The sequence below is a fragment of the Callospermophilus lateralis genome, chromosome 10, assembly GCF_048772815.1.
Source record: "Callospermophilus lateralis isolate mCalLat2 chromosome 10, mCalLat2.hap1, whole genome shotgun sequence".
NCBI lineage: Eukaryota > Metazoa > Chordata > Mammalia > Rodentia > Sciuridae > Callospermophilus > Callospermophilus lateralis.
The window spans coordinates 125,997,405-126,020,439 of record NC_135314.1 but is presented as its reverse complement, the minus strand read 5'-3'; the positions used below and the strand labels follow the sequence as shown (position 1 = coordinate 126,020,439).

General features: G+C 50.9%; 1 protein-coding gene across 2 annotated transcripts in view; it reads right to left on the bottom strand.

The window, feature by feature from the left end:
* Positions 1 to 2,350: 2,350 nt before the first annotated feature.
* The window catches only part of Rab6b (RAB6B, member RAS oncogene family), a 57,840-nt gene continuing 37,155 nt past the window's right edge, over positions 2,351 to 23,035 (bottom strand). The window contains exons 3-8 of one of the 2 annotated variants that reach the window (XM_076868540.1): positions 13,865 to 13,918; positions 13,578 to 13,683; positions 12,107 to 12,218; positions 10,912 to 11,005; positions 7,951 to 8,017; positions 2,351 to 2,415 (exon numbers count right to left, since the gene is read on the bottom strand). In XM_076868540.1, coding sequence (XP_076724655.1) covers positions 2,351 to 2,415; positions 7,951 to 8,017; positions 10,912 to 11,005; positions 12,107 to 12,218; positions 13,578 to 13,683; positions 13,865 to 13,918 — 498 coding nt within the window. The remainder of the gene's footprint in view (positions 2,416 to 7,950; positions 8,018 to 10,911; positions 11,006 to 12,106; positions 12,219 to 13,577; positions 13,684 to 13,864; positions 13,919 to 23,035) is intronic. The other variant, XM_076868541.1, reaches the window with a different exon arrangement.

Genomic DNA, 23,035 nt, shown 5'->3' with positions numbered 1-23,035 from the left:
CAATGCCAAGAAAATTAAAACCCACCATACATTCATTCACCAAGACCCAGTGCAAATCCCTGTCAACGGAGCTGTCCCAGAGGCCCAAAGTGACTGTCCTCACTGCCAGCCAGGCCAGATGCTGTAATGTAGACTCCCATAGATTCTCACAAGGTAAGAAAGCACTCTTCCAACAAGCACCACTTGGGGGTGTGCCCATGGTGGGGAAGTAGGGAAACCCTGACCCACGCAGGCATGTGCCCCCTGAATGTAAGTACATAGAGAGGTGGTGGAGATATTCCCTTGGGCTATTTTTGCCTGTAGTTTTAACACATCTATGCATTATTTTTATTGATGGCAAGACAATCACAGATTATTTGACAATATTGAATATTTCTTATTTCAACACATTGCAGTACTTTTGAATTTCCAAAACTTTTATCACAATGCAAGTTCCAACTTGAGAGCAGGAAAGACAAGAATATACATTGATCACATGTATCTCTGTGTGAGGATGTGTCTGTGGAAGGTGTATACACAAGTCTATCTATATATATAATTATGTACACACATATAAAAACTAAACACGTGACATTTGAGTTACACTCATACATTGGTCCTTGCCCTCCAGAAGAGGTGCCCACTGGGATCCTGCTTCCTCTTCACCTGAAGATAGATTCCTCTCTTAAGATCAGCTCTTAGGCTGATGGTGTGTGGCAGACCCACTGCACAAAAATCAGCCCTGACACCTGCTGGCTGCCATTTTGGATTAGTTTCTGAGAAATTCCAAAATTCCAAAACAACCTTGTTGGAGTTCTGCCTTTGGAGGAATTCACCCTGTACACCTCAGAAGGTCATTTAGCCCATCTAGGACATGTCTATCAGCAGACTGGAGGGAGCCAATGCCAGCTGGGTGGGAGAGGGGTTATTCTGAGTCACCACCGCCCAATACCTGGCATCGTGCAGGCTGTGGGGGCAGTGGTAAGTCTGGGTCAATTTGGAGTGCCAGTCGAGTGAGTTACAAAGAGAAAGTTTTCTTCCAAGACTTTATAGGTTCTCGGGTCTAAGCCATTCTCAGGAATGAGTCAGAATGGTGAGAATGGCTCTCTGGGGGCAGGTCCCAGTACCCTAGGCAGCCTTCTGGAGTCTTTACCTTGATCCTACCCTCAGGTGCCCACAGTGCAGCCACAATATCCACAAAGGTACGTGCACAAAGATTTCAACTGTACCATGCCAGTGGGGTGAAAACATGAAGAAATTGGCTTTTTTTTTAAGAACAACACTCAGCTGTATTAGCAACTGAGGGTCTGAGAACATGTCTCTCTTAAGGTGGTTCTACCAATCGCCTTCCTCACCCAATCACAGATGGACCATCGGCATTCGGTGCAGGCCCTATCAGCCTCCCTGACTGTTGGGAGGAGGGCTCCAGGGTGGTACGCCACCTGGAGTCACACACTGAGTTTCTAAGTCAACCCAGCTTTATGTGCTGGTTGACAGGCTGGTTAGAACATTCCAGAACTATACAGGGTGTCCTGGTCTATAAACCACACCATCTCATCCCACAGTTGCCAACAGCACCCCGTCCTTCCGATGGCCTCTTGCTTTACTGGTCACTGAGTGGGCACAGAACACACAAGGTTTCCTGTGCCCTTTGCCCCCTTGAGGCTTTTGAGGGTAGAAAAAGGGGAGGCAGAAGCAGTTCCTGGGGGGGCTGCCTGGCCTCCCTATGGTCTACAGCCTTTCTTTTCAGCTCAGGGCCCTGCTCATGCCCCTCGCTGCCCACAGAAGGCCCAAGCCTCTTTGGAGGCTGTTTGGTTCAACCAATGTTTGATTTAACCATGTGGGGCCTGGTTGGTCTGGGCTGAATGGCCCAGGACTGGAGCCTAATTAGTTACTCAGTTAATCGTTTTAATTTACTGGGCTGGGGAGGGGAGGAAGGCAGAGGTGTTGGACAGTTCAAAGAGAACAGGAAGGAGGAGGTGTGTGGAAAAGGTTTTCTATAAGTTTACAAATATACAAAAACAAAAAGCACATCTTTCAAATAAAAATGACTACATTTTTATCTGGCAAAAAGTTGTATACACATGATTTAAATTTTTTTTTTTTAATTTTAACAGTTTTTGGCAATCTTAATAAAGTACAATATATTACAACCAAACCAAAAAATAGTCGTTTGAGTAACAGCTGTTAAGAGTGATGTGATCCCTGATGCCCAGCCTCCCTCCCCATCCCACCCTACTCCTAGAGACAGAGAGAAAAGAAAAGTCCTCCCATCTTGATGAACTCATTCCCCACCCCCATAGGAAGCTAACCAATAGGAAGCAACACAACAAGCGAGTAGTGTCAGAGGAAGCCGAGGTCAGGCTCCGCATTAGCAGGAACAGCCGCCCTCGCTGGCCGGGGGCTCCTGGGGTTTGTCCAGCTTGATGTCGATCACTGCAGGGGTGCCGGCTAAGGAAGATGACTCTCGCTGAGAGCCCTGCAGGCCCTGTCCATCCAGAGCACAGCTTGTCCTGGGCTGTGACATCACTGGCACACAGGCCAGGAGTCCCTGTCCTACCTATCAGCTCCATCACCAGCCAGGCCCGAATGCTCACATGTGAAAGCACAGGAGAGCGCGGCCCTGCCCTGGTGGGCAGCAGGGGCACCGAGCCTGCACGCGTGTCAGAGCAGGTCACTTAGATTCCCAGGTGGCTAATGTGGGAGGCCATACCCACTGGATCTAAACATGGCCCCCTCTCCAGCCCTTTCCTCCGGTGCCCTTAGGGACCGTGGGCCAAGTAGCACTTATCAGCACCAGAGGAAAAGGTTCAAAACACAACCAGGTTGTTCCTTCCTCTTCTCACCAGGAGGAATAAACCAGAGACTTTCATTATTTAGACCTTCTAATTATGGCTGACCAAGCCCTCAGTACTACAACAGGATCACTCTTCTTGGGCTGGGTTTTAGTGAGTTTTTTTGTTTTGTTTGGGTTTTGGTAATGGGGATTGAATCCAGGGGTGCTTTACCACTGAGCCACCTCCTCAGCCCTTTCTATTTTTTGAGACAGGATCTCACTAAGTTAGAACCTCCCTAAATTGCTGATGCTGGCCTTGAATTGAGATTCCTCCTAGAATTATAGGTATGCACCACTGGCACAGGCCCAGATGGGCTCTAGTTCCTGTAGGACTGCAGTGGAGCTGGGGGTGGGGTTGGGGCATAGGGGGATCACAAGTCCTGCTTATCACTCATTGCTAGCATCCTGGGGAGGTTTTTGTGTCCCCTGTTTGAGGACAACAGGAGAGATTCTTTTGCTTAAAGTATCATGAAAAGCCATGTGTGTCCTGAAGATCACATTGTCGCTCCTTGGCTGTTAGGAAGCTCAGAATCAATACTGCCACCTGTAAAGACTGCTCAGCCGTGACAGGTATTTTAAGTATGCCTTCATCTCCCACTCCCTCCCCCCCTTTATTTTCTGTGTATGTGTGTGTGTGTGTGTACACACACAGACCTATCTTGTTCCTGTGTATGTATGCAGGTATGTGAACACATACATACTGTCTATTCCATGGCAGAATACAAACAAAATGGTCAACAGGTCATAAGCGACTGCCTGCCTTCCACTGCCCCGCTTCATCCTCTCCACCCCCGTCAGGCAGTCCTACTTTTCTGCTCCCTATTGTTTTTACAAACCCACAGCCAAGAAGGCCCTGTTGTTGGGCTTGGGGTATAGCTCAGTGATAAGGTACTTGCCTAGCATGCTCAAGGCCCAGGGTTAGATCCTCAGTACTGCAGAGAAATAGAATAAAATATAAATAAATTAAATAAATAAAATCATTAAAAAAAAAAAAAAAAAAAACAACCTAGCCCTTCTGTTGCTCTCTGCCACCTGTGGTTCTTGGCCTCTGCTGACCCCAGGCTCCCTCTGCACTGCTGGCCAAGCCTCACTGGATTTTCCTGATCTCCAGGAGCCCCCTCTGAGCCCACCCAGTCTTTTCTCAGCACGGTGCCTTCCCAAAGCCAGTTCTGGTGTGACAGTTGATGAGTGGCCTCTGGCTCATCCCCTGTCATTGATCCCACACTGACGCTTGGCAGTCAGATCCTCCCCCTACAAACATGACCTCTGCTCCCCTTCCTTCCTGGGCACAGACTATTTCTTCCCCCATACCCAGGCTCCCTTGCCTGCTCCGCCTGGACAAAGTATCCTCCTCCTTTGTTCAGGGCTCCTGCATTTGTTGCCTCCTCTGAGGAGCTTTTCCAGGTAAAACTGAGCACCTGCTCTGCGCTGGGCACTAGGATAGGCCCCACTAAGGTGCTGCCGCACTTCAACATCAGACTTCAGGCCATGCAGTAAAACATGACTGTCCAGCCGGGGGACAGGGGACGGAGGAGCCTAGTGCACACCAAGGCCATCTGACCATGGAGTTATGTTCTTATTCATTTGTTGCTGCTGAGAATGGAACCGAGGGCCTTGCACATCTTAAGCAAGAGCCCTGCTGCTGAGCTACATCCCCAGCCCAGAGTTCCATTTTTGAATGACCCAGCTGTGCCACAGTCCTCTTGCACTAGGTTTTCACCCTCATGTCCACTGTGGGTGCCATCCTGTGCATGCCCTCTAACCATGAGATGACAGTAACATTTTTCTCTTTCCCCCAACTTTTGACAACCAAAAATGTTTAGAAGTATTGCCAAATGTCTTCTGTGGGGAAGCGGGAAATATTTTCGGCTTGAGAACCACTGGATCTAGCTGAAAGGTTGGTCCCAGTTACAGCATTAATTTCTGTCCAATATGAAAGCTACCTGACTGCCATTAAAAATAAACCTTCTCCGGTGCTGCGGGACTCAGAGGGCTTTTGTACACTGCACAGCGGCAGTTCCCAAGTGGACTGCATCAAACATCCTCGTGGGAAACTTGCTAAAAATACATCTCCCTGGGCCCCACTTCAGTCGATCCAGGGATGGGCTCAGGGTGTATACTTTGAGCGAGCTCCCTGGGAGAGTCCCAATGCACAGACACCTGGGGAACGGATTCTACAGACAGGCCCAGAACAGCACTGTTCAGAAGAACGGCTTGCAAGAGTGGACATGTTCTACGTCTGACCATCCCACATGGTAGCCATCAGCAACACAGCAACCAAGGCTAGTGAAGTGAGGAACTGAACTTCAAACTGGATCCAACTTTAACTTAATGTGTACAGCCACAGGTGGCATCAGTATTGGCAAGTACAGGTTTAGATCATCTGCCAGAGATTCCACACATACTCTTGTCACTTAATGTCACCTCTTTCTTGTAATGCCACATACCAATGCAATACAGTGCCTGCTGAGTGAAAAGAATGGGCAAGAATGAGTGGACCTGTGTCTAAATGATCCCCAGAAGAGGAAACCCCATTGTGGAAGTTGCCCATAAGCCTCAAGAGGCTTGTTATGTGCCTTCTTGCAGGCAGAGCCCAGAGAGCCCCCTGTTCCTCTGGCTCAAGTATGGCTCGTCACAGACCACATTCAGGGCACACTTCCTCTTCCCTCTGGTCCTTGGGATAGCGATGGGTGGACCCAGACAGCCAGTTACAATCTTGCCCCAACCTGCCGGGCATATGTCCCCCATTCCAGGTTCTCTAAGGTTGCCACACCTCTCTGTCTGGGGTGTCAGCTACGCCTGTGCTCTGTTTGAGAGTATAAGGACGGCGGGATGCAAGTGTTTGGAATTGGTCCCAGCGGTCAACTGACAAAATGGGAGGCCTTGGGCATGCTCTTCCCTGCTTGGGGCATGATTGTCCTGTCCCCTTAGGACCACTTCATGAGGTGCCCAAGTTACTTTGCAAATGCCAGCCTTATTCAGAAAGAGCCCAGGACCCATACACAGAGACATGCTGTTTGGGCAGAAAGCAGGAGAGGGAGCCTTGCAGATCCAGTGAGGGGCTTGAGGCTTAACCACTTTGTGGCCCCTTGGCCCCACTTAGTTGAGAAAGCAGAGGATGAGTGGAGGTGAGATGCTGGGCAGAAGGGCCAGCAGGGCAGCCCTGGGGAAGCATCCTGTCTTGGGTGTGAAGATGAAGCCTAATAACCCTTCATGTGGACCTGGAGGCAGCAGGCAGGCCCGCCATGCCCTGAGCCAAGTGAGGGTGAGTGTGAACTTTGCATATGTCACAAAGCAGAACCTTTGTGTCCTTGCTCTTCATGCTGAACACAGTTCCAACACGACTTCCAAGAACATAGCTCACAAACACCTGGGTTTGAGCCATCAGTAAACATAAGTGCCAGGCCACCACCCTGGCTGAACCCCCTGGTCCCTTTCAGGATCTAGGGGGTCTGCTCTAGGCTATTCCAGCCCCTTCCTCATAGCAGGCCCCAGCCAGAGGGCTGCTGGTCAGAGAGAGGGTGGGACTGTATCTACTAGAAAAGGATCAGAGACTACATAGTCCTGTGCCATCTGCTTGCTATCTTCCCTGTGTTCTTTCTCCCCAAGGGCCCAGAGGTCACCTGCAGCTGGGCGAGACGGTGACGATGTGCTAATTGGAACCCTGAACTTGGACTCTGGGAGATGTGAATGAAACACTCACCCTGACCAGTTTGCAGTGTCTTCAGTGTGGGCAGGACGTGAAGCGGGCCGTTTGCAACCCGCTCCTCATTGCATCTCGTCTCCTCCTGCCCTTGGTCCTGCTCTCATCCTGCCCCGCAGGTTGCCTTCGGTATGCTACGGCACGTCACAGGAGCCCCTGCCCGGTGACACCATGGGCTGTGCCCCGAGACCTGCAGCCAGCTCTGCTGTGGGTGCTGTGAGGTGCCCCAACACGCTTCCTCACCTGGAACTGGAGTCTCACCACGGACAATCAGGTGACACTCCCTTTGGCCACTGGGCATCCTCTGGGTTCGGCGAGGCACCTGCTCCCTGAGTCTCAAGTCTGCTCTGAGAGTCCCTTGAGGAGGCTGGAGGGCCAACTGTCCCTGCAGCCTGTCTCAGGCTTCCCCTGGGTGCAGCCTTGAGGTTCTCTGGACTGGGACCCCGCCCCCACCCTGGCACTGGGCTGCATCAGGCAGAGGGATGTCACCTCTGGTTTCTAGCATCAAGCTATTCACTTCCTTTGCTTCAACCCTCTTCAGCTAGAAGGGGCCCTTTGGCCTCTCTGGCGTCCTTCTCTGACCTGTCACGGGTTTCTACCCTTGAGGACCTATAGGGCCGAGTGGAGGATGCTGGGAAGCTGCTTTGGGGAGACACATTCTGTTCTGACAGGTGCAGGCTGGGACATGAGTGCCCAGTCTCTAGAGGCTAACTTGAACTGGAGCATCTGACTAGGTGCAAGGAAGGGCAGTCTGTGGGTAATGCCCTCACCTACCAAAGCAACTCTCATCTGATCCTTGAGGGAAGGTGTTTTAGAATGGAACAGAACTGGATATAGAGGAAGCAAGCTGGAGTATGAATCCTAACTCCACAACTTACATGCTGTGTGACTTTAGGCAAACCAGGCTACCTCTCCGAACCTCAATGTCAGCATGTAGGTGTCGGCCCAGGTTCGGGTTGGACTATGTGAGTGGTGTTTAACCCTGTTCCATAGAGCAATGGGGAGGTGGGGGCTGTGCAAGCCAGGGCACAGGACATGGAAGGTAGGGGACTTGTCTCACGTGGAGTAGCATGACCCCACAGGCTCAGTGTTCGGAAGGCACCTCTGCAGCGGAGAGACCACCTGTACCCATGAAACATGTGGGTGTTCAGGTAAAGAAGGAACAGCCACGTCTTCTTGCTCCCCGCCCCTCACCATCACTCTTACACACCCCTTTGAAAGGTCTCCCCACGCCGCTGTGGAAGAAGATGGCATTGACGGCTAGAGCTGGTTAGGGCTCAAAGACCATGGGGCTCAGCCCTGTCCCTGGACCGAGGTGGCCCCAGCAGTCCAGGGAGGCCCAGCAAGAGCTTCCCTGCTGCAGGAAAATATTATTTAGAGAAGAGGTTTCTCGGGCTCATCGTTTCACTCACTTGTCAAAGGAAAAGGATACTCCCCTCTTTGCTCTTCTCCTGGACATTCTCCATGCCGGGCAGAGCCGACGCCACACGTCGGAAGAGCTGCAGAGACGGGGAGATCAGGGTGAGCCCCGGGGCTGCCCCCACCTACGCTGGCCCAGCAATGAGCTGGGCTCCCACAGTCAGGCCCTTGGGTGGGCTTCTGTCCACCGCCCTCGTGGGCACTGGGTGTGGGAAACCAGGTTCCTACCTTCCCTTGCGACAAATGACCCTATTCCTTGGGACCCTATTCCAAATGACCCATGGCTCAGAGGCAGTTCTTCTGGGAGCTAGGGCCTCAGTCACAGTGAGGGACACGGTGAGTGTGAACACAGCAAGCACTGAGGTCTGTTTGGATGTGTGTGTAGGTGTGAGTGTGATATGCATAGTGTGTGTGGGGGTGTGTGTGTGTGCGCATGTGTGTCTATATAAGCAAATGAGGGAGTGAATGTTTGGGGTTCTGTGTGTTTTTGTAAGTGTGGGTGTGTGTTGGGTGTTTGTGCATGTACTGCTTCTGTGTGTGCATTTGCGTGTGTGCGTGCGTGTGTGTGTGTGTGTGTGTGCGCGCGCGTTGGGGCAGGGCTTGGCAGTGGGAGTGCAGTGGTCTGATGCTTATGTCCTCCCAACCTCAAATGCTGACACCTATTTCCCCATGTGACAGTATTAAGAAGTGGAGCCTTTCCGGAGGTGATCAGTCATGAGGGCAGAGTCTTTACGGATAGCATTAATGACCTCATAAACAGAGGCCCGAGGGACCATGCTTGTCCCTTCCATGTGAAGATACAGTTAGAAGGTACCATCTGTGAGGAAACAGGCCCTCACCAGACACTGAATCTGCCACACCTTGATTTTGGACTTGTGGCCTCCAAAACTCTGAGAAAAAAAAAAAATTCTGTTATTTGTAAGCCACCCACTCTATGGCAGTTTGTTACAGTAGCTCAAACAGACTAACATGTAAACATTGCCCTTTTCTCCACAAATGCTAGTTATATTTGTGGGCTCTGGGCGTAAAACCACTGCATGAGATCTCAGAAGACAGAGTGAGTCTTATTCAGGTCTCAGGCCAGGCTGGGTGACAAGTTGAGGGCCCAAGTGCGGAAGCCGCTGGTGGGCCCTGCAGGGTGTGGGACCCTGCCTGTAGAGGGCCAGGACAAGTGGGCAAGCCTGGGTCTCCCCTTGTGAGCGTTCTTCATGGCCTTCTGCAGGTAGGTTCTGCCCGTCTTGATCAAAGCCTCTGCCAATGGCCAAGGAGGATGCTCTTGGGGTGGGGGTGGGTCTCTGTGAGCTGATATATTCTTGTTGAGAGCACACAGTCTGCACCGCAGGAATTCCTTCCCTGAACCACACAGGGTTTGACGGGACCTCCTTTAACTGCTGCCTGGGTTGCAGAGCATTCTGGGAGCAGTGGGGGCATCAGGAGTCTCCCAGACCCAGAAGGCTGGGCAGCTGGCCCCTGCTCTAAGGTCGGCCTGGTGCTGCCCTCTGCTCCACTGTGCCCATGACTTTTCATCAGGACCCATAAGGAGCAGCAGCCCAGTCTCCCCTGTGTGTCCCCAGGACACGCTGCCTCCTCCAGGGGACACCATGACAGTTCTCCCTTTACACCTGTCACGGATGGAGACTGGGGTGGGGGGGCGATGAACAAAGCCATCTGAGATCCCGGGAGATTTGTGTCCTCCCTCAGGTCATCACAGTGCCCCTCCCACTGTCTCTTCCTGCTCCTCTGGCCCCTCCTCCTCCTCTATCACCAGCACTGTCCGCATGGACGGCACTCACTGTATCCAGAAGGCCATCTGTGGCTTGCCTCGTGTTCCCAGGCGATGCTGGGGCTGAAGGGCAAAAGGGACACCAGCCAGGTTCCTCAGCATCCCCCGACCCACCGCAGGCACCCTGCTGCCAAGCCTCTGAGTGCCCCCCTCCTCGCCACCTCGCTAAGGCCCCCTGGTCCTAGAAGGCAGGGCTCCCCGCCTTGGCTTGAGCCCAGGCCTCCTCCAGCAGCCTGGTAAAGCCTATGGACACCCTCCTAAGGTACAAAACCAAGTTCATAGGTTTATAGAGGAGACCATTTGGTACTGAATGAAATAGTTAATATTTAGGAAGAAACAAACTTGTGACATAGCGACACTTGTGCTTCCTTGTGAACATATGAAGCTGCAGGAACTAGCCGTGGCCCTAATAACTACTACGACGTTCATGTAGCCATGCATGTGAAGTCCAGGACACCTGCCACACTCTGAGGCCATAAGAAAACACCTGTGATTCCTGAGGGTGAGAAGGAGTCACAGGTTCCTGCTAATGTCATTGAACCCGGCTGCCTGCATTCATCGCCGGAGGACATGCTACAGTAAGTCAGAGGTCAGAGACAGCACAGGTGGGATTCTCTCGAGCCCAGGCCTGCCGACTGCTGAGTTCTATCTTGGGCACTCCTTGGGTTCTGTGGCTCCAGGGTAAGAGTCGCTGCTCCACGGCTCAGCCCTAACTCCACCTCCTTTCCCACCACCATGGGCGATGGGCTCCTTGCTCCAAGTCCAAGCTGCCCTCCACGGTGCTGAGCACTTGATGGATACAAGGCAGGAACCCAAGATGTCTGGCAGTGCTCCTCCCAAGTGAGGTAAGAGGCTAGGAACCCTGGCTTCCTGCAGTCACCTGGGAGTCAGTGCTGGACACTGTACAGCCTGCTACAGGGGCCCAAGACTGGTCACTGCTCTGGTGGCTGGTGACCGGCAGTGTCCAAATGGCTCCTGAAATGAGTGCTCTGTCCCCCTCACATGCTTTACCTGCTCTGGAAGTCAGCTTCCTCCCCCACTGCACAGGTTTATGGGTGTTTGGTTGGTGACCTTGATCCCTGGACTAGGCTCTAAGGGCAGGGCAGTCCCAGCCTGAGGCTCAGCACCCCCAGAAATCCTGGGTGGGCCTCCTGGCCAGCTGTGCCGGGGCCGGCACAGGTGTGTCCTCACCTGCTTCACGTTGTAGCCAGTCTTTGCACTGGTCTCGATGAACATGACACTCAGTTCTTTGGCGCGCTGCTCCCCTTCCTCGATGGTTATCTGCCTGGAGAAGAGGGATGAGGGGAAAATCAGTTTCATAGAGGAGTGGCCCCTGGCAGAACCAGAGGAACCTGGGCTGAGAGGGATCACCTGGCAGGGCAAAGGGAGCCCTTGGTCGACCAGAAGGCAGGCTCCGAGCACAGGGGTCCGTCCGAGGACCAAGCCAATCCCAGTCTCTCCAGGGTGAAGAGGGCCCAGGGCACAGAGCACACCAGCCCCTTTCCCTGCTCCTTCCACGGTGTCTTCTGAGCTCAGGAGCAGGCCTGTTGCCCACCAACCTTTCCCAACTCTCACTGGTTCAAGAGCCTGTTTGTGAAGAGCTTCCAGCTGCAAGCTGCCCTGGGTGACATCATCAGACCCCATTTCCAAATGCAAATGCCCAGGTTGAATGAAAGTGGCTGCCCCAAGGCCATAGAGCTACTTAACAAAGGAGCGAGCATCAGAGCTCATTTTCCCCACGTGAAGGCAGGACTCCAGGAAGGCACACACTGCTCACACTGCAAGAGGCTCAGGCGCCTTGCTGGAGTCCATGACCTGTCGCTTTATCTGTCCGGGTTGGGGTCAGGTACAATAAGTGGACAAATGTGTGTAAAGGACACCTAAGTCAGCCGGTACACTGGAGGACACGGAGACACCTCTCCCATGGAAGCGTCTCCCCAGATCGCAGCAAGCCAGGCTGAGCAGGCTGGGGGTCAGGCTTGTTCTGCCGACAGGCTGCAGGCTCACATCTAGGGCAGGGCGTTCACACCCCATGCACCAGTGCAGGCTTCTCACAGCGGCAGACCTACACAGTATGAGCAGAAGCTCCTGCGACCAGGGGACTGTGATGTGACCATGACGGGGGCTCAGACCACACACTGCTGGGCGGTGCACATGGCTCAGTGCCTGCCCTGCTGGGCGGTGGAAGATGGGGGCTTCAGAAATCACACACCCATGGTTGAAAAGGGTAGTTCCAGGTGTACCCCAAACTCCTGGGCCCAGGGACAGGTCAGAAGGACACACTTGCCATCCATGCACCCCCAAGTTCCTGGTCCAGAGCAGTTACCCAGGAGCAAAGGGCAGGCCTGTCTCGCCAGCCTCTGCACCTCTGTGCCCTGGTGCCCACCTCTTGTCAGCCAGGTCCGTCTTGTTGCCCACTAGCATGATGATCACGTCACTGCCCCTCTCTGTCCTGACGTCATCGATCCACTTAGAGGTCTGTTGGAAGGAGTTGAGGTCTGGAGGCAGAAAGGGGGACAGTGGAGATGAGAGCCAGCCCTCAGAGAGGTCAGGAGTGGCTGAGACACCTGTGAAGAGGGAAAGCACAGCCCACGCAGACCAGTCCACTGGGAACTGAGCCCTGGGGAGCCCCTTGAACAGCTCAGCCACCCTTTCAGGGAGAGGAGTGGCCTTACCCAGAAAGCCACCGTCTGGAGTTCCACATGAAATAATGCCATTAGAGGCCATCATGAGACCTGACTTTGGGGTTCCGAATAAAATGTGAGAAATGGGTGCACGGACTCTGCTGAGCCTGGAAGCAGGGAGGGGCTGGAGGCGGATACTCAGCCCCCAGGGAAGGAGCGCCCTACAGAGTGGCCTCCCCAGAGGGCAGTGTAGGGCAGCTTGGGAGAGGACAGGCGGGTGAGGAGAACCCCAGACTCTGTAGGCAAAGGGGCTAGGAAGGCAACCCAGGGCCAGGAGCACTCATCCAGCCAGAGAGCAGGGCTGTTTCTGGGCAGCCTTGCCTCCCTCAGCAGATGTGACCGTCCTCATGGGGAGGAGTGGTCACGGGGTGGTGTCTGCCACTTGGCAGTCCACATCCCTGGGGCAGGGGAGGCAGCCTGGCCTGGCAAGCCCCCATTCCCTGAAGCCTGGTCTCCCTTCTGCTGGGGATCAGGCCACATGAGCCCAGGTCTTTGGAGACCCAGCTCCTACCTGCACTCAGGGAAAGTGGTGGGTGGACTAAGGGACAGGCAGAGCTGGGGCACATGTGATTCCCCGTGTGACTTCCCACCTCATGCATGATCACGCACATGGGCTTCCATTTTACCAGCCCAGGCAGATCTGGCTGTGTCAGCCCCCACCCCAGACCCCGAGTCTCTCTCAGGTTTGTGCAGGCCTTAAGAATATCTGCTTGAGACACAGAGCACATTGGGTGAACAGGGCTGCCAGCCCCGGTGTTCCCAAGGCTCCTTGGCTGCCCTGTGAGGTGCTGAAACCCCAGTGACAGATCCTGCCTGCTGGGTCTGGGTTGGCACAGGCCATTGTCTTCTCCCACCCTGATAAACATACACAGATGTCATCCAGGGCAGTGAAGAGTGAGAGGGGCTTGGGGCAGGGCCAGCCTCATGAGCATCTGCTCCCCAGATCCCCAGGACCCTGCTCCATGCAGGACTAACCAGCCCAACCCAGGTCTGTCACAGGTGTGTGGGAGACAGTGGAAAGCAACTCACACTCAACCCAGACCTCTGCCTTCCTGCAATTCAGGGCTCAAGCACAGGTGTGTGTACATATACACACACCTGGCCAGCAAGGGTCACTCCTGGACCCTGGGTCCTCTGAGAGCCACCCTCCATGGAGCATAGACCTTCACTCACTTGTGATGTCGTACACCACCACGGCCACAGTGGAGTCCCGGATGTAGCTGGGGATCAGGCTGCGGAACCGCTCCTGGCCGGCTGTGTCCCAGAGCTGCAGTCGCACCTGCACGGAGAGGGGCACAGGGGTGAGGGGGCAGCGAGGTCCTTGGCCAGCCTGGGGCCCAGGTTCTGTGATTCTGGCACTGCCAGGCTCGTGCCGCCAGGCTTGGCACAGGCTCTGGGGTGCCAGGAGATAAGCCCACGGAAACCCTTCTGTCCTCCCAGATTTAAAATCAGGTGCTCACCGTGCGGTCCTCCAAGTACATGGTTTTTGACAAGAAGTCGATCCCGATGGTTGCCTGTTAGAGAAGAGCACGGAAAGGTCAAGACAGAAAGGTCTCCGGCAAAGAAGCAAAGGTGCAGGGTCCCCAGGCACTGGCCCAGCAGATAGAGGGGGGCATTGCCAACCATCCAGGAAAGTCTCCACCCGCTGGCTCTTTTCTCCTCAAGCCCACAAAATGAGAGCTGATACTTACTAGCACCCCGTGTCACACCTGTGCCTCTCCTATCCTGGCACCTGTAAGGGGCAGCCAGCCTTGCAACCAGAGAGCCAGGACCTGCCACTCCCTTGCTGTGTGGCCTTGTGCAGGCCACCAACCCACTCTGGCCGCACCTGCACCCAGTACCCATGAGTAGGAGCTAAGGGACGCTGTCCGTGTGAAACGGAGATATCATTGCTGCGTAATTAATAATGACAAAGACTCAGATACAGCCTGGACATCCGGGTCCTTGACTAAGGACAGGGATTAGAATCCTTGGCAGCCATTAAAAATCATGTTCTTGAAAAATCCTTAAGGGGGCTGGGGATGTGGCTCAAGCGGTAGTGCGCTCGCCTGGCATGCGTGCGGCCCGGGTTCGATCCTCAGCACCACATACAAAGATGTTGTGCCCGCCGATAACTAAAAATAAATATTGAAATTCTCTCTCTCTCTCTCTCTCTCTACCTCTCTCTCTCTTTAAAAAAAAAATCTCTGGCTATCTTTGCTTCATGCATTTAAAAAAAAAAAAAAAAGAAAAAAAAGAAAAATCCTTAAGGATCTGGGGAAGCAAATTATTGATTGAGAAGCCGCACACTATAAAACATCATGTGTAGTGTGATCCCAATTCAATTAACTGAAGTAGATACATAGATACATGAGTATTTTTCATGTTTTCTCAGACACTGAAGTAAATCGGATGCACTTCATACCAGTGTCTATATAAGAACATTATGGGCATTTTTTGTGATTCCTTCATTATGTATTTTTCTTTTTTTTAGGACTGGGGATTGAACCCAGGAGTGCTTAACCACTGAGCCATATCCCCAGCCCTTTTTTATATTTTATTCAGAGACAGGGTCTTGCTAAATTGCTGAGGCTGGCTTTGAACTTGTGATCCTCCTGCCTCAGCCTCCCAAGCCTCTGGGATTAAAGGTGCGTGTGCCACCATGCCTGGCTATTTTTCTATTTTCTACAAATAGTTCTGAAATTTAAAACAAAGTCTTCTGAAATAAAAATAAGTTTAAGAAATGTGTTTCACTGCATGGAAAACTATGCAGTGACTATTGACTATGAAAAACAGAACCAAGGGAAGCCCAAGGCTCGGAGGCTGACGGCATGGGTGTGCACCAGTGTGCATGAGCAGGTGTACACAATGCCGCCCCAAACTCAGTCCACAAAGCACAGAAGGCTGCTGGAACACCAAGGTACAGAGTGCTGTTCAACTCTCTAGAACAGACGACTCTGGAACATGGGGACAGGCACCCACCACAGACACAGCCTCACCCCATCCCTTACTTTGAGGATAAAAGGACAGGCCAGGGAAGTTAAAGCATGTGTCTGTGGGACCATGCCAATCAGAGGCAGGGCTGTGAGCCCAGTGATGAACCCTGGCAACACTGGGCTCTTCCAGCATCGTGTCCTGCCTGGCATGGCCACTGGGGGCAAGCCTGACCAACGGGAGCTTGTGGATGTGGGGGTCACACACTTTCATTGGGTGTGATGGTGGATGTTACTGGGGAATCTTCGTCTTCTCCTACCCTTAAGGCGGAATGTGCAGAGCAAGTAGGAACCTCTCAACTCACCAGTGCTCAGGGGGCTCCCAGGACTGCCAAGCTCCTCTGCAGAGTGGCTCTTAACCCAAACCAGGGGCCTGGGCTCAGGACTGAGGCGGAGGCTGCCAGCCATCACCCAGATGTGTGGGGGGACTCGTGGCTGCCCCACATAAGATTTCTTTGCCGCTGGGTGGCTAAGATGTGGTCAAAGAATGTGAAGGTCACGTACACATCACTGGGGTGGCTCCTCTGTGGGTGGCATACCCGCAGCCACCCCCTTTACTCTCCCATTGCTTGGAATGCAATCAGGTGGTGAGGGGTCATCATGGCCCTTCCAGGTGAGGATGACAGAGGAGAAATGACAGACCTACAGAGCCTGACTCCCTGGCCCTAGGAATTGCCTCGGCAGCACCGGACTCCTTACACCCAGAATGTTGTGTTACAGAGACTGTCTTCTATTTTGTTTAAGCCACCATCATTTAGGGTTTCTTTGGACACAGACCTCTGTACCCTAATCAACAGAGCAATGAACCATGAAGAAGCAGATCCCCAAATGTCAGGTGGTGACGTTGCTGATGATAACTGTAACAATGACAAACCTGTTTTACCTCAAATGTGCACAAGCTACTTTTTCTTCCAGGGAGGGTAGAGAAATCGCCAGATGACATGATGAGGGATTGGGCCCCAGGAAAACTCAGCTCAGTGGCCCCCATAATTATCAACACCATGTACTGGATGGACACCCACGTCCCATTATCTCTATTACACCTCCCCATGACCTGGCCAAGAGGTGGCAATGAGGAAACCATGGCTGGAAGAGATCAGCTTCCTATCTGCCCCTCCATTTAGTCCAGCTTCTAAGTTGCTGCATTAGAGCAACCTCTGGTCCCTTAACTGTCCATTTTCTCACACCTGTTTGGGCCACATTCTCCAGCCAACCAGTCACTGAGCCACTGTGGGTCTTCCCGCATCTTTGCAAACAGGTAACACAGTGTAAGTATTTTCTCTGGGTACAACTGAGGCATCAGCTCTGTTTGACACCACCTTCCTAAGTTCTGCTTTCAATGATGGCTCAGTAGCTTGTATCTAACGACTCCAATCTCTGGTAAAATGCAAGAAATATCAATTTCCAAGCAATAAAGGGCAATTGAAAAATAGACAATGGAGGAATTTCGATCTCTGAAGGAACAAAGTAGATCCTACATTTCAGCAGTTTTCCTGCTTTAGAAACTACCCAGTTCCAGAAAGTCAAAGGGGCTTGGTGGATACCTGAGGCCGATCTCAGGACTGAGTATTACACCAGAGGACTAAGGGAAAAACAGAAAGAGATCTATCTTTGCAAAGTCTCAACAGGGTAAGTACCTACCCCCTGAAAAAGATTAGCTTAATTAATCCCCTCATTAATTGCCTATTCAAATAGACCTGAATATTCTTTAAAGGAAGATACTAGAATTCCAGAGTCTTCACAACATACTATTCATTATTTAAAAAAAAAAATGACATGATAAGAATAAAAAGAGGGTTAGACATGTGAAGAAGCAGGAAGTTCAAGTCATAATCAAAAGGAAAAAAACCTCAACAGAAGCAGACTCCTAGATGACCAAATGTTGGATTAGCAGGCCAGGACCTTGAAAAATAATGCTTACAAATAAGTATAAAAATCCTTTTAAAAGGGCTGGGGTTGTGGCTCAGCGGTAGAACGCACACCTAGCATGTGTGAGGCCCTGGGTTCAATCCCCAACACCACATAAAAATAAATAAATAAAATAAAGGTATTGTGTCCAACTACAACTAAAAAATATTTTGAAAAATCCTTTTAAAAAATGGATATGAGGGGTGACTTTCAAGAGTTAACTTTAAACCAAACAGGACATAAGCAGGGAAAGCCAGAGGCAAGAGACTACTTTCTACTTTGCCTCCTAATGTCTTCGAGGGTCCCCTTCTCTCCCTCTGCACCAGGACTGCCTTCATGTAAACCTTGAACCTTTTTACCTGAATCACTTTGCTGCCTGACTGGCCTCTTGGATTTCGAGCTTTTCTCTTGTGACTATTGTTCATACAGCAACCAGTGTGTTTTTCTGAAATACACAGCCGACCACATCGCTCCCTGCTGGTCCCTAGGAAATAATCCAAACCTTAGAGTTTGGCCTTCAAAGCTGTTCGGAGCTTGCCATTGCCGCTTGGCTTTCTCGATGGCCTCATCACCCAGCTTGACTTTGTAACGATACTGTCCGGAACTTCCAAGTCACTCCGTTTACCTTTTCTAGTGCCATTCTCTTCTCGGGATACTCTTGCACCTGGTTAATAGGGACTCAGGATTGGAGATCCAGCTTCTCTGAAAGTCACTTTCCAAATCTTCAGGTTGCTTCCAAGGACCCTCATTTAACTATCCTGACTGAATTGGGAAGATCTCATCCTGGCCAATCTCTGCCTCTGGCCAGCCAGTCAGCAATTCTCAGCCTGCAGCCAATCACACCAGGAGCTGGACAAACATGTAGATTCCTGAGCCCCATTCAGGCAGACACCATCCCAAGCTCTGGGTGTCTGTCTGAGTCTGGAATCAGAATTCCAGCGAGTTCTCAGACAACTCATTTGCAATAAATGTGGTATCTGGCAGCAGCAGGTTCCCTGCAGAGGGGCATGTCTATGCAGGGGAAGATTCTGGTCCTAGATGACAAAGCCAGGCCAGTACCAAGGCCGCACAGTCCGCGGTTGCCAAAGCTGGGAGGTGAATCCACATCTCCCTAACTGCACAGTCTCTGCTGCTGACTTTTCAGCTATTCTCTCTCTCTCTCTCTGCTTCCTGAAATCCCTTCAGTTTTTGAAACTGTCACTCCATTTGCCTTTGGGTCACATCCTGTCTGGCTCCCTGTTGTCCAAACTTGATGGTCATTAGCCATAATAGCTCAGCAGAGCCCACTTAAGAGGAAGTTAATTTGCATTTTAGCAGGAAAAAAAAATAAAGTCAGCTCTCTAAGGACAGAATAGAAGGAACTTTAAAAAAAAAAAGGGGGGGGGGATTTGGCTGGCTGTCCATTACCAGAGCATTTCTAGCTCCTTGGCAGTATCTGTTTTCCCAGACACAAGACACAAGCATCTGGCTCCACATGGCTGCCAGGTGGGGCCCATCTCTCCCAGAAAGGTCAGATCTGCAGGGAGAAGGTGGTCATGGTTTTCACTGGGTACCTCCTTTGCAGCAGGCAGACAAGAAATTCATACTCAGTCACTTATGGCTTCTGGTCCCTACTGTGTGCTGGAATAAGCCCTGGTCCATGCCCACCAGGAGCTTCGGACTTCATGGAGAAGCTGATACAGAGGGTTGTGGTTGCCAGATAGAGAGCTTCTAGGGGTGCAGGACTGGAAGACTCTCCTTCTGGTAGAGTTCTTGAGGAATGATGGGGCAAATATGCAAGTGCTAAATATGCAGATATGCATACTAGCTTTCCAGCAGGGGAGTGTGGGGGAGTAGCGGAGGATGGAAAGACATCTCAGAGGGAGGGAGCATGGGAGCTTTGACGTTTGTCAAGGCGGACAAAAAAATCCTCCAACCCTCTTTGCAGATGACTATTGTGAACTCTGAACAAAATAAAACCGTTGTCTGAAGTTTCTGGAAATTGCCTAAAGCAGGCAGAAACTGGAAGGGAAATCGGTCAAAATCACTTAAAAGGAAAAGCACCGATAAAATTCTGTTTTTATGACTCCTCACCTGTGGGCAGGCCCCAGTTGCAGCTGAGGGGTTGGAAGACTTGGAAAGAAACCCACAGTTTTACTGATGAAGAAATTAAAGGACTGATAGCAAAATTACCACAGCTGCCAGAAAATCTTGGAGGAGGCTGGGGATGTGGCTCTGTGGTAGAGCTCTTGCCTAACATGCACAAGGCCCTGAGTTCGATCCCCAATACTGTGAAATAAATCCTGGAGACAAGAAAGCTACAGAGAAGGGACCCCAAAAATCTGCAAATAGATGCTGCCCCAAGCAGCCTACTGGAGACTGAAAACAAAAGACAATAAATAAAAATAAATATAAAAAATCCAAACAGGACTTTCAGTTGCTGCCTATCACAAGGGAGAGAACTGAGAAATGGGGGGATCCAAACAATTTAGCTGCCTGCTGAAAAAACTAATTCTTATCAAACAAGGCAAGTAGAGTTCATGGTCTTAATCACAACGTGGAGGCTATAACCTCAAATTCCTACGCATAGTAAATGAGAGGAAAAATGTAAGCCATACTCAAGAACAAAGAGAATAAATGGAGCCCAACCCTGAGCTGACCCAGATGTTAAAAGTAGCAATAATTATATTACAACTGTTAATGTTATTATGCTCAAATATATGAAGAAAATTATGCTTATAATGAAGGCACAGATTCAAACATTTCAGCAAAGAGAAACTATAAAGAAGAATCGGATGCAAAATTTAGAACTGAGAGATCAATAAATGAATTTAGAAATTACTGCTGGGTTTAACAGTAAATTGGAGAGTACAGCTGTAACAGACAGAGAAGCTGAAAACAGATCAATAGGAATTATCCAAAAGGAAGCACAGAGAGAAAAGAAATTGAAAAAATTCCCTCATAGAGCCTTGATAATTCGTAGCACAATATCAAACAGTTTAATTGCAGTCCCAGAAGAGGATAGGAAGGATGGAACACAAAATTGTTTTGAAGACATAATGGCCAAAAGTTTCTAAATTCATAAACAAAAAGCTACATTTACACATTCAAGAAACTTGGTAATTAAGTAGGATTAAACAAACAAAAACCTAGGTGTGGGGGCACACGCCTGTAATCCCAGCGGCTGGGGAGGCTGAGGCAGGAGGACTGCAAGTTCAAAGTCAGCCTCAGCAAAAAAAAAACGAGGCACTAAGCAACTCATTGAGACCTTGTCTCTAAATAAAATGCAAAATAGGGCCGGGGATGTGGCTCAGTGGCTCAGTGGCCCTGAGTTCAATCCCCAGTCCCCCGCCCCCCCAAATCAATTCACATCAAAGTCCAGTTGCTGGAACCAAATATAAAGATCAGATCTTACAAACAGCCAGAGGAAAATGAGACATGGCACGCAAGGGAATGATGACAGGGATGACAGCTGACAGAAAAACTGGGAGGCCAGCACAGCAGAATGACATCACTAAGGTGCCGGCAGAAAGAATAAGTGGACTCGGATTACTAAATGCAGAAAAAATATTCTTCAAAAGTGGAGGTAAAATCAAAACATCTCTAGGTAAATGAAAACAAAGAAACTGTGGCCTGCAGCACTTCAAAAAAAAAAAAAAAAAAAAAAAAAAAAAAAGTTAAAGGACATGGTTCAGCCCGAAGGGAAAAGATACTAACAGGAACTAGGAATTCTGGAAGAATTAAGAGCTTTAGAAAGATAAACACCTGGGTCAAAGCTTGGTGTGGTGGTGCACACCTATAATCCCAGCAACTTGGGAGGCCGAGACAGGAGGATTTGCAAGTTCAAGGCTTGTCCAGGCGACTTAGCAAGACTCTGTCTCAAAATAAAAAGGGCTAGGGATGTAGCTCAGTGGTGGAGCAACCCTGGGTCCAATCCCCAGTATGGGAAAGAAACACAAACCTCGGCTGGGGCAGTAAAGGCAAGAGACCATCTGTTTTAGGTAAAAGCCAGGTCTTTGAGCACCCTGAGGTGTGAAGCCCAACATTTCCCTTAGAAAAAAAGAAAAAAGATTCAGGTCCGGTGGACTGTGCAGGGCAGTCGGGGAGAGGACAAGATGGAGCCCGAGAACTGGGTAAAGCCAGAGGGACTTCCTATGTAGCCAGGGCTTTAGGAAAGCAATTCTGGTTGAAGGATGGGACAAAGGTAAGAATTATAAACCAGAAGCTGCTGCAAGTTCTGGAAGATAGGCAAGGAGAGAGGTTGGAGAGGAAAGGGAGCATGCAGATGATGCCTAGGACAGGTGGATAGAGAGGCTGGGTGCACTGAGACATGGGCCCTTTAACAAGAAAGCTGGGGCAGGGGAGCTTGCCTGGCTGAGAACACCATCTCCATTGAGCAGATGACAAACCAGGGCTTACACAAAAGGAAAGCGATTTTCCCAAGGTCTCAAGGCAAGTCAGCAAAGTTGCAAGGACTACGCTGGAACTTCTTGGATGCTAACTCGTGGGTTTTGGGTGAAGGAAATACAGGTTGACTTTCACGGTCTGGCTCCTTTAAGACACATCCCAGCTAGGGTATCCGCTAGGGGATGGTCCCAGACACTGCTTCTCTGGAGGCCTCTGCAACCAAACTGCAAGAACTAATGAAAAGGGACTATGCTTGGATGTCATGCATGCCACCGGAGTAGAGAGACATGAAGCTGATGGGCATCCCCCTCCTCGCAGGGAACGGGTGCAGTCCAGGAGTGGTTTGGGGAAGTAGCTAGGCTGAGCACCCATGAGACTGGTTAAGATCAAAGCCGATGGGCACCTGGGGTTCCTGGGGCTGCTGGGCTCTGTCTGGAAGACCTATTCTGCTGGGTCTTCCAGGTTCTGTCTTGTGCCAACTCAGACCCTCGCAGGCCGTTGGCTTTGGTTGCTTTGTCCACTTTCTACAGAATGGTTTCAACAGGGGAGCCCGAGTAGGTTGGCCTCAAACTTCAGAGGTCTGTGAGGGTCTGCTTCACAACCTGCCATGTGAGGGGAACCTCTGCCTTGCTGGTCACCTTGCCATGAGACACCCTACCTGCCAAGCCATTTCATGTGCCATTTTGCAGGCTGGCCCACGGAAATCCTCCATTCTAAACCCTCCATTCTAAACATTCGTTCAAATGGCAGCAACATCTGGCTCACCATGAAAACCCTGGAGCTTCTTATGATTCCAGTGTTGTAAGCCCACCAGACCGCTAGGACCCAGCAGAGCACTGGCAGAGCACACTGAAAACAGACCAGGACCCTCCGGGCACACAACCCCATCCAGGTCCACTGAAGTGTGACCCTCGGCCAGTTGCATGGTATCTCCTCTGCAGCTAGCTGTGGTTTGTCCTGGGAGGCACTGATAGGCAGCCTAGATTTGTTGACAGATGTGTTGACAGATGTGAAAGAGAATGAGAGAACGAGAGAGAGAGAGAACTAATGAGCTCCCTCAACATCTCTGTGATAGCTATCTTTATTTTCCCTGCCCTCCATTCCTTATGGCACTAATTTTTTTTTCTCCTCGGCCTCTGTAGTATGCTCATATCGGTGATTGTCACTTCAGGTCCACTTTGGAGGACTACGGAGTCACCAGACAAAAAGAACTAACTACGCGGATAGGCCGCACCCTTCCACAAAAGGCCCAGCCACCTTGGTGATTCCCTGTGATCTGTCACGGGTACCCTCCCTCTCAAAGGTGAACAGAGCTCACACAGGCATGCACTGATGACATGCAGGTATGAATTGCATGAGCAGATA